Source organism: Egretta garzetta, unplaced genomic scaffold (genome assembly GCF_000687185.1).
Source record: "Egretta garzetta isolate BGI_Z169 unplaced genomic scaffold, ASM68718v1 scaffold18, whole genome shotgun sequence".
Classification (NCBI taxonomy): Eukaryota; Metazoa; Chordata; class Aves; order Pelecaniformes; family Ardeidae; genus Egretta; species Egretta garzetta.
The window spans coordinates 7,008,658-7,020,190 of NW_009260616.1; the positions used below are offsets into that span (position 1 = coordinate 7,008,658).

The 11,533-nt window shown below is 40.8% G+C and overlaps 1 protein-coding gene across 1 annotated transcript in view; it reads left to right on the top strand.

The window, feature by feature from the left end:
• Positions 1-11,533, top strand: part of NCOA7 (nuclear receptor coactivator 7) — a 102,156-nt gene that overhangs the window by 17,929 nt on the left and 72,694 nt on the right. Inside the window, 1 exon segment of the mRNA XM_009645251.2 lies at positions 9,996-10,127. Within this exon segment, the coding sequence (XP_009643546.1) occupies positions 10,078-10,127 (50 nt within the window). The 5' untranslated portion in view covers positions 9,996-10,077.

The window sequence follows — 11,533 nt, forward strand, 5'->3', positions numbered from 1 at the left end:
TCTCCTTCTCTGGAGATATTCAAGGCCTGCCTGGATGAAGTCCTGTGTAGAATGCTCTAGGAGAGCCTGCTTTAGCAGGGGGGTTGGACTGGATGATCTCCCGAGGTCCCTTCCAACCCTTGCGATTCTGTGATTCTGTGAAACACCTGTCTCTTTCTGCTTTACCTCTACTTTATTTACCATTGGTATAAATGCCTTTTGGGGGTTGGTGAGAAAAGAGCTGAGAAGCAAGAGAGCAAGTTTGCTGTGAAGCTGAGAAGATGCTTTTGTCTTTTGTAGTTTGTTTCTCATCTCATGAATGCGGGCTGTATGTCTCAGCAGCACTGATCTTCTGAAGCGTGCGGTTGCTGAGGCCCTCTGAACAAAGCGGCTGCTCAAGGAATCACGTTGATGGTTATCTGCCCAAGCTTTCTGCTGCCGGCCTGCCTTCTGTGGCAGAAGTAAGGGTGTGCTTACAGTTCAGCTGTGCACAGCAAAGCCCACTGGAAGTGGGTGTGAGCTGGCACGGCTGGATATAAACTGGACTGCAGATACGGAGCTGCTTCTGCTGACTCTGCTGCAGGTAATTTGTGTGGTAATTTTGGGTGGAGGAGTGGTAGCAAACAGCTGAAGTAGGTGAAAGGGAGGAAGGTGAAGGGCAGTAATACTTCAAACTGGTAGCTCTGTGCTTCATGGACATATTTTAACAGCCTGAGAGAGGTGAGTGAAAGCCCAGTTTTTTTGGCTTGGCACTTTGGCTGACCAAGGTCCCCTTGATGGCCAAAGGACATTTGCTGTGTGTCTGTCTGCAGTGGTGCTGCTGTTTCACCAGTGCAAATCCTGCTCAGGCCCTGTGTAAGCTAATTTGTAGAAGCAACTCTGATGTATGGCCAGGCCTGGTGTATGTGAAGCTGCAGATCCAATGGCCCTTAACAACATTCTATGTATGGGACATAGGACAGTTCTTCTGGTTGCTCACCTGGCACGGAGGTGGCAACAGGCAGTTGGCCGATTTTGTTTTCTACCTGACTTGCTCTCGTAACACACTACTGTGTAGGAGTGGTGACAATGGAGAGACTTTTTGTTTGCTGATTCTGTCCCTTTGCTTGATTGAGAGAGGGGAATCTAAGGTCATGCCCCTATGAACTTGGTAGGGAACCTGTAGCTCATTGACTTTGGGAGTGATGTGATTATCTGTATGTGTATGTTTTGACCTTGTCAAAACAAATCTTCAGGCTTTCTTTGACATGTTTCTAAACAGATGATAAAACTAGCAGTTGTTGAGAGCAAGGAACATGCTGGTGTCAACTGCCAAATCGGCAAGGTAGTCCTAAGGGGATTTTCTAAATGCTAGTCGCTGTGTCTAAGAACGTTCATCAATTTTTATTTTTTAGAAAACTCCAAGTACTTAGTGTTGTAGTTGGACGCTGCTAAGCATATACAGAGAAGTCCTCTGTGTGTGTGCCTGCGTGCTCCAGGGAGAGGTAAGAGAACAGTGACATCTGGCTTACCTGCTCTGGATATGGAAAACTGCATCCTCCTCTTGTTCAGTGGTGGTAGAACTATGATGCTGTACATTGATTTACTGGAATCTCAATTAGCTGGAACCAGCACCCTGCAAATTGTTGGGTATTTGTTGTTTACATGTATGAGGTTTTCTGTATTTCAGTGGTTACAGAATTCGTTCTGTTTATGCAATGTTTTTCTGCTGCCTTGTACCTGTTGTCACAGTATTTGCTAGGAAGAGACCAGTGTTTTCTGTCAACAGTCTATAAAGATGCAGGATTTGGTATTTAGACTCTGCATACATGCCTGTACCTGTACAATGTGAGTGTGAAAGGCTTCTGCGGGGTTCAGAAGGCTTGGGCTTGATGCTTACTTGAACCGGGGTGGGTTAAAACAGGGGATACAGAAAATGAAGGTGTTAATTCTTTGAAAACTTCTGCAGCAATGTTCTTGTTGACTTAAAAGTGAAAATCTTCCCAAGCGACCTGATTTCAAACAGCACTGCATTTTTACATTTGGTATGGCATAGCACTCTACCTGTTAATGGTTTACACTGTTTTGTAAACAGTTTCTGTCTAGCAACTGCAGCTGAATTACACAGTAAAATACACTGCTTCTTACAGAAAATGCATCTGGTGATGTTCAGCTGCCAATGAGGGAAAATGAAATCTGAGTGGTTTTCTCTCTTGACAACAGTCACTGGTGATGTGGAATTTCTGGTAGCTCTTTTGCTTCCCCTTATTCTGTGTGAGACATGACAGCCTGAGTTAGTGGGTAAAAGTCTCCTGCCCAGACAAGGTAGAAATAATTTGGCTGGGGAGCCCGTTGGAGCTGAATCAAGTTTTATTACTGTTGTTCTGTTTCTGAATCAGAAATGTTTGTTACATTGATTCTGACTTACTTTATTTGAAGTTGTGTTCATGTGGACAGGATGTTGCAGGTCCAGCTGATGAGTTGAAGGTGTTCTAAACTTAACCTGTTCTTGCTGCATTAGTAGGGAATGAAAATGCTTGGACCATTAGCTTACTGCACCTCTCTAGTGGGGATAATAACCTCCTAAACATTGCAGCCAGTGCCTCAGGAGCAAGGGTGTGTTTTTTCCTTTGCCTGTCTTATCTCCAGCTCTTATCTTCACTACCCTTGACTGTCCACAGATACAGTGGCAATAGCCACGTGGAATATCTCTCTCCATTTGGAGACAGAGAAATTGTAATACTGGTCTGTGTTTAATCTGAACAAAAAGTCCAGAAATGGTTTCCACATACAGATTTATTTTCAGTCTCTTAATTTTTGCATTTTAATTATTTGGGGATTTTAAGAGTGCACCCTTGTCACAAGAAACATGACAGGGTTGGTACGTTAAAGGTCAGTGGAGTTGTGTGCATAAATAAGGGTTATTCACCTAAGCAAGGGTTGAGTCATCAGCCTTAACTTCACCGAGGTGGAGAAGCTCTCCTAGGTTAGTTTAGCACCCTTCAGTTACGTATAATGGTCTGGAACTTCTCTACAGACCTTAGATGTTTTAGAAATAACATTACACTTTACATGGTAATTAAAATGTAACTATGTAATTGTATTAAAATAATTCCGTATTTATCTTAAAATAGCTTTAGAATAAACTTTTTTGTTCATTCTGCTGAATCTAACAATGTAGTTAGTCTGTGCTATGTTTTACTGGCTTGTGCTAGTGTTTTCCTGAAAGCTTCCAATCTCGCTTTTAGCTAGGTCATTCTGCCTGAAGAAAAGACTAAAAAGTTGTGGCTTGCTCTCCTCTTTGCTGGCTGTGCATTTCTGTTTCCCTTTCACCTTGAGATGCTGTAGTATTTATTCTGAAACTTTTATATTTACTATTACACCAAGTGAAATAAACGAGCTGAATATAAAAGCAGTAAAACTCAACCTGGTTAGTCCAGTGAGTGAGGCATTAATGAAATACTGCAAAGTTTAGCATTTCTCATAAGGTGCTAATGTGCTTTCACCTTCCTGTTTTTAAAAATGGGATGTCTGTTGAAGTGAATGCTAGAGTTGATGTTAGTGCTTTGTTGTGAAGCTTATACGTATGCATTTATATGACCCAGTAGCAAATGATAACGTCTCCTCCTCCGTGTTAACCTGTTTCTGTTGCCTTATGCTTAAAGGTGTTGTGTATGACCCTATGCTGCTACCTTGTTGGTGTGTGTTTGTATGTATTTGCATCTGCACAGTGCCCTGGAAACTGCTTTGGGCTCACCAGAGGCGCAGATAGCAACCCCAAGGGTTCAGTTTCGGATCTCACACGCTGAAAATGCTCTATCTGTGATTTGTTCTACAATTTCTTATTCTGCCAGCTTGATAGACATTTTTAATATTGCTCCTGAAGTATGACATGCATAATTTTCCTCTTTTTTTTGGTTTTAATATTGACTTGGTGGTGTAATTCTTGTCATCTCTCATGGTGCATTTTTTAGGGGTCAGAATTGGTGCGTGTACCCAGAAGACTTGTTATTTGTAAGAAGACACTCTGCTGCAGAGTTGCAGATCTAAGCAGAATCGTTGGTAATGCTTTGTGTCCGAAAATGACCAGCGGCAACATTTGAATGTTCGTATTGCAGCAGATGATAGTAAGGAAGCGTGCAGTGATATGAGATGTGTGTGGTGTTTGTATGTAGTCTTGGGGGCAGAGGGGAAATAGAGAAGCGAAAATAAAAGAACTAATGTTCTGTGGGATGCTCCACTAGAGAGCAGGTGTGGGCTACGTAGGTGTGTCTGGGCAGCATCCTGCTCCCTTGGCACAGTGGGGTCTCCCTGCCGCGTCCTTGGCATGACCATGTCTGCCTGGCTGCCTCACTGGGAGTCTTCTGCCTTAATCTGCTCCGTCTTCCTAACTGTGGAAAATTTGTGCTTAGGCCTCTCACCTCCCCTGCTTGTTTTTCACAGTATGATCGCTGCCACCATTGCTTGCCTTGTGAGGCCCCTGCTAAGGTACAGGATACTACCCTTGACTTGTTTTCCCTAAATTCAATTAATTGCTTTTTTACATATTTCCTGAAGGAGCTTAGAGCGCTATTTAAACCTAGATCCTCAGAGGAGTTAGGCTTTTTATTTCCTTTTGTGGAGCAGGGCTTTAATTTCTATGCATATGCCTGCAGAGCCAAATAAAGGTGAAACTGTGCTATGGGTCTCCAAAGTTTGTCAGCTTAAATTTTACACAGAAAATAATAACTAGCTCGTTGTCAAATTGTCTTCCTTCCTTGTTCTTGTTGCTGCCCCCGGAAGAGGCTGATTGGATTAAAGCTGGTGGGAGGATACTTTTACATGATGCTGGTCTGCTCTCACTTGAGTGTGTGGAGGTACTTCTTGTGGTTCAGTTCCCCATTTGCAGAGCAGGGATTTACAGCATTTTCCTACTTCATTGGTTGAGAGGTATTGACTCTACAGGACTGTGAAAATATAGAGAGAGAATTGCACCATATTGAACTTTTTTTTTTTTTTTTTTAATCTGTATGTCTGTCCAGGACTTGCAGTGGGCACAGATGGCCAGAGACAAGCTATCAAGTCCATTGAATGGTCTAAAAATAATCAGATAGTTCACTGGCTTCTGCTTTGCTAGTGCTTTGAATATGCTGTTGTTCATGTACACGGTTTCAGAAAGTAATGCTCACAGCTGGAGGTTTGGAGGATTGATTGTCGATGCTTTAGAGCCAGCAGACGGGATTTCTGGGTGCTTACCCCTAAGTGCAGCAAGCAGGTACTTTTGTTATCTCATAAAAATGCAAACTACTTAAACCGCAAGCAGCAGGTTATATTAATCGTCATGCCTGAGAAGGGAGGGAAAAGAGAGGAAAAATAATTAAAGAAAGAAGAAAAATTTATCAAAGTCTTCAGAGGACTTAGGATGCTTTATTCACATGTTTATTTTTAATGTTTCCCTTCAAAAATACAGTTCTCTTTGTTTATCCACACACTTAGAGCATCTTCCTCTTCTGCTGCTTTGAATATACCATGACAGCAAGCTGCTGTCCTGCAGTACCAGCTGGCAGAGCGGGCAGCAGGAGCTGGAAGCTGTATTTCTGGAGGTCTTGGGAGGGTGGTGGCAGTTACAATGGTATGGGTACCCACAATCAGGAGTTCACTCTGTTCTTGTGGTTATTCTTTTTTTTTTTTTTTAAACTTGTTTGTTTTGTGGCCTTTGGTGGAGCTTTCCCATCCTCATTACATACTCCGAGTAGCATCCCCAAAACCCCTGGCAGCAAGCCTAAATAGACCAAGCAAGTATCCAAAAATATGCTAATATAAATGAAAAAAATCAGAGCAATAAGACTACCATAAAAACATACCATACTTTTTGCTGTATTTTGTTCTTCATATAATTGTCAGGTGCTGACATTGGCTAAATTTGGAGAGTGGCAAATTTTTAACAGGATCCTTACTTAAATGCATTGTTTGTCCATCAGGAAAATCTTTCCTCTTGAAATTACCTAATAAAAGAATTAGCATTGCTGTAGACACGTAATACAAGTTTTTCACTGTCTGTTTCAGTGTAGAAAGGGTTAAAATGAGCCTGAAATTTTTATAAAATCAGCTTTGTCATCATTTGAGTTTGGACTGTACTCATGGTATATGAGAAAGATGTCTGTCTCCCAGCATTATAAATATTCTCAAAATATGTGCATTTTTAATAGTCTGCCTGATTCAATCTTTGTCTCTACCAGAAAGGAGCTACCAGGAAACCAAGATTAATTTTGATCATATATCCTTAATAACATTTTAAGCTGTTAATAAAGAATACCTGGGGTTTCTTTCTAGGGAGATATCAAAGGACAGGTTGGGGGGAAGTGTGGAGTAGGTTTACTTTTTTTTTTTAAGTAACTTTGAAATGTCAGTGACAACCTATAAAGTAAATGTGGCTTTTGCACTGTTACTGCTTAAAAGAACTACAAATTGAAATGGACCTTTGAGAAATACTAGTTTCCAGGACAGTTACTGCGAGTTACACTGTGGTCCTCCTAGCTTTCAGGCCTTTTTTTTTTTTTTTTTTTTTTTTTTTCATTAAGCCAGTTAGGATGTGAAAAATTCCCAACAACAAAAGTAAACTCAAAGGTTATGAAATCTGCACTCCTAATCAACTTGCTTTTCCTAGTAGTACATTTTCAAAGTATAGTTTTCAGCCTTAAATATGCCCTCCTGGAACACCACCTTTGTTTCTTCTAAGAAAGTGAGCTAAATAAGTTTTAAGTCAACAGAGTGGAACCTGATGTTAAATTATTATGAAAATTGAAAATATGAAAAATTATGAAATTTTTCATTAATTGGTGACTGGATATGAGATCCATGTGTGTATTTTATCAGCAAAAGAAAAAAAAAATCACCTGAACATTTGTTACTTCTGGTCTGTGGACAACATTCCAGTTTTCTGAGTGCCCATATATTATGAATATAATTTTTTTTTTAAAGTCTTTGATTTATTCCCCCTCATCGTGTGAAAGAACTTGGGAGTTGCATTTCAGCTCATGTGGAAAGAACCGTCTCCATGCCCGTGTTGTCGTTGCTAGCTTCATTTAGTGTGGATGAAAACAAACAGCAAACCTTACACTTGGCGAGCTGAGCAATGCCATGCTGGTTTAGTGCTGGCACCTCCTGCAGCATCTGTGGTTAGGTCTAGGCTTAAGCCTTACCTCTTCTCTCTTTGTGCCCCTCTTTGCCAAAGCAGTGGGTGGCTGCTCTGGCACTGGGCAAGACGGGGCTGTGGGCAGGCAGCGTTTTCTCCCCCTGGCTCCCTGGGCAGTTCTGCTCCCTTCATCTGCCAGCACCATACTGGAGCAGGGCTGGTATTCCCCTGGAGGGGGTCAGCAGATCATGGGAGAGGAAGAGAATGCATGGAAGGAGCGTGCCACTGACTTGCATGAGGTGAGGCCCTGAGGACAGGTCTCACTTCCCTCCATTCATCCCAGCTGGTCATGCTTCAGTGAGGTGAGAGAGGCTCTCTCCACTTCCCTCTTCTCATTCCCATGAGTCCCACTGTCCTCGTGGTCGTGGGTTTGATATTATCTCAGTGCTCTGTGGTTATTTGATAGTTCTTGGTGTCAACATGAGACTCATCTCTGGCCCATCAGTGCCTTGCACGCACACCGCAGAGCATAGTGAAGGCACAGGGGAACTTTCTTTGAACTATTTGTAGTTTGCTATGGAGGTTGTATGCTTTGAAAGATTTATTGTGACTCTAAATGCAGTGCTAACAAAGCCACCATTTTTGATCCTCTGAAGATCTAAGGATCTGCCCCAACAGGGAAGACAAGGATGCATCGAATTCTCAGGAAGTATGTGATGTCTTCATACAGACTGAACATCGAAGCAGGACAATTTGTTTTGATGTTATTCTTATGCTACTGTCATGTAGGTTTATGGGTCCGGCTGAAGACTGCAACATGCATTACTTGCAGAGATAAAATAGTATTCTCTTTATAAAGCCAAAGATGTCCTAGGCAAATTTGCCATTTAAAGAGTGACCATTACTGTAAGACTCTACCTGATGCATAAAGATCAGAGAGACTGGATTCTCTTTGATGCACTACCTGTATTCAAAATTAATGAGTAAGAAAAAGTGCATTTTGAAGCAATGGACTTTGATTGCTGTGGACTGATGCTCCATAAATATGGAGAGAAAATTATGGCAAGTATTTCTGATAGAATCTACCATGATAAGTGTTCTTGGGCTTTTCAAGTAATTAGTCTATTTCTGTTACATTATCTCTTTTGTTGACATCTGGCAGTTTGTAGCTTATGATCTTTTAATGCAGGGGAAAATAATGGGAATTGATTAGGTCCTGGAGGAATTTTTCTTCTTTTGTTACGCATCATAATTTATGTGGCTTCCATTTCTTTGTAATACAGCCCATTAGACTCAAATGTTTAGTAGTAACTTCTGGTTTGAACTTTAATCTGGAATACTGATAAAGAACTCTTAAGAAGTTAATTTATTTTGTGCGTATGCACAAGATGTCGGGGTAGGCTGAATCTGTGTTGGAGAGGGGAAGAGGATAAAACATCTTGGCAGAGATCTTGGACAGCAACTGATGTGACATATTGTTAATTGCAGCAATTACCAAGCAGCTCTGAAATTCCCAACTCCTGGTTTCCAAGTGCCTCAGTACAGCATTCTGCAAAGAGGTGGTGATTTCAGTGTCAAAAGCCAGGGTTACTGGTCTCTCTCTTTTTTAATTTTATTTTATTTTATTTTTTTTTTTTTTAAATAAAAAACCAAACAAACAAACTCAAACTTGTCAGGAAACCTTCCCTAGTCCTGTCTATCTCAAGGTGACTGCAATTCATCTGGAGAGCAGAAGGCCCATTGTGGTTCTCCCTGTATACTTGTTTGAACTTACGTATTGTTCGCAACAATCAAACTGGTGTAAAGAGTGTAGGCCATTCTTTTTTTTTTTTTTTTTTTTTTTTTTTTTTGGTAGCTTTTGTATTTTCTGCTTTATATTACAGCTATAAATTGTTTAGGTATTCCTAAACACCGTGCTCTGAGCAATGTGCCAGATGGTGCTTTGCTGTGAGGAAAGGGGCTGAGTTTTGGAATGGTTTTTCTTCTGACTTCTTGCATCAAAAAAATGAAATGAGTAGTGAAGTCAGTGGTGTGAAGCAAAATTTCCATTGACGTGGTATTCACCTGATCACTAGAACTGTGTCCAGTTCGCCTGTGAAAAAACGGAACTGTTACGTGAAAAGATTTGCATTAGGGCCTTGAGTGAGCGGCTGCCACCTGAGCTCTTTCCTGCTGCTGACCGTCAGACCGGCTGCTTGGTTTGGGTGTGAGCTGCCATTCCAGGCCAATTGACCCAGCATCAGAAACCCATTGGTGACAATTTCCAGCTTGCTGAGCACTGCCGTGGGATCCCCCGCTTTCCCCAGGGCTTATACCTGCTCCTATAGTCGTGTGCACAATCCCAAAGGATCCTAGCAAGCCTTGGGGGAGCCAGGACCCTTCCCAGCCATTCTTTACAGTCATAGGGGCCACCAGGTTGAGCCCAAGCAATACTCACTATCGCTGGTTTTTTTTTTTTTTTTTTTTTTTTTCTTTACATGATTTTAAAACTTTCTTACTTTTCAATATTTTACAGAATTTTTATAAAGTCTTTCTGGTTGTACTGTTTGTACTAGATATTTCCAAAGCTACTCTTGGTCTTCCTGTCTATAAAACACGTGAAACCAGGAAGATGTTTTGGTATAAACTGTTTAACAGCTTGCAAAATATTTTAATCCTTCCAGGGTTTTAAAACTTGCTACTGCTCTTTGGGTTACCTGCTTTGCAGTATCTCTCTTCCTCTGCTGAAGAAACTGGCCTGAGTGCATTTATTGTTTTTTGTCTTATTGTGTACTAAATGGGTATCACATGGCAAGGATTGACTGGTTAAAGTTTTACTTTGCTTTGTCACTGAGTCAATTGCATTTCCACAACCCTGTTGGTTTTTGTAGGTGTTGTTGACATGTTGATTTATAAACTTCCTGTTTTTAAATGTTATATACAGGGGACTCTGCCTGGATATGAGGTACTGAGGGGAAAAAGTGCATCACGCTCAGCTACTCACCTTGCCCATTTGACTGTACATAATGGAGACCAAGGAAGAGAAGAAGGACCGAAGACAAGGCTATTTTGCTCGGTAAGTTTACAGGGTTTATTTCAATGTTGATTAAAATATGAAACTCCTCATTCTGCATTTTTCACAAGGCTTTACAATTTTTCAAGTATGTATAAAAATGAAACCCATGCTGCATTATGTATCCAGAACGTACTTTCCTTGCTGTGTCCCTAATGTTGGAGTGGTAATTTTTCCTTTTTGGGTAGTGGAGATAAACTTGAATTATAATTGTTATTTGTAACACAAAACTGTTCTTGGGTACTCAATTGCAAATTGCAGTGCCTACGAGCTTCCAGCATCCAGTTCCTGAAGAGTGTTTGTAAAAATGAGCACATCTAAAACATAAACCTGTCTAAACCTAAAGTTTATCTGATTTCAAATAAAGCACAGGCTAGGTAGTAGTATCTCGCAGGATAAGGTCAGCTAAGAAGGGGTAGTTATATAGGTTAAGCTGCCTAGATTGTATAGTCTTTATAAATACCAGCAATGTTTTTCCAGCCAATTATTTTTTTGTCATTTGGAATTCATGATTGGTGATTTTTAAGAAATAAGTGATGCTGATTTCCTAATAACTTGTCTTTGTTAATTTAGCAATTCTGTAATCACCTCTGACATCTAATGCACAAGAACCAAAGCTCACTTACTCTTGGGGGGATAGGAGGGGGAGGAAATGAGTATAAAAACCATCTTTGACTCAAAGATACTTTCTGCACTGTTGAAGAGGAAAAGTATATACTCTCTCCACTCTGTACTAAATAACTGTTATGGAAACTATATAAAACACTAGCCTTAGTGCATTACAGGCATCTAGAGACATGCTTGTCGCACCACTTAGAAGTAGTAGTGTGGGGAAAAATTGCAGCACCTCTTTATTGTTGTTCAGGTGGTATGTAGTGGTGGCTGAAGACTTAAGGAAGCTTTGTGTTGAAGGACATCTGTTAATGCCAGGTATCTTGTTTTCCATTTGGAGAAATGCAGTTATGTTGATGTTGACAGAAAGGAATGTGGCAGGTTTAGATTTTGAGGAGGGGAAATAAACAATGGCACCTACAGCAGAGGAGGTATGGAGTACGATAAAGCAGAAGTAGCTAAAGAGATTGTACTAAGGGACAAGTAATTTCTTGTTAAGGAAGAGACGGGCTTTGAGAGAGATGTCTGAGTGAGATGCTTTAGTATTGAGGAAAATGTTTTGAGTCCTTTCTAAATGCTGTCTGCTAAACAAAATGGAAAGCTGCAAGGGGCTTTCAGCAAAGTCCTTGACATTTTATTTAATCTGTTTTGCAGCTTTCTTATGTCATCTGTGGCTATTCTCTTTTCAAAATTCACAGGGGCAGTGTGTCTTATATGGGCACAGGACGTTAGGCAAGGGTCAAAAAGACCTGAAATCAATTCTTAGTTCTAGCGCTTACCTGCTATGTAACCTTGTG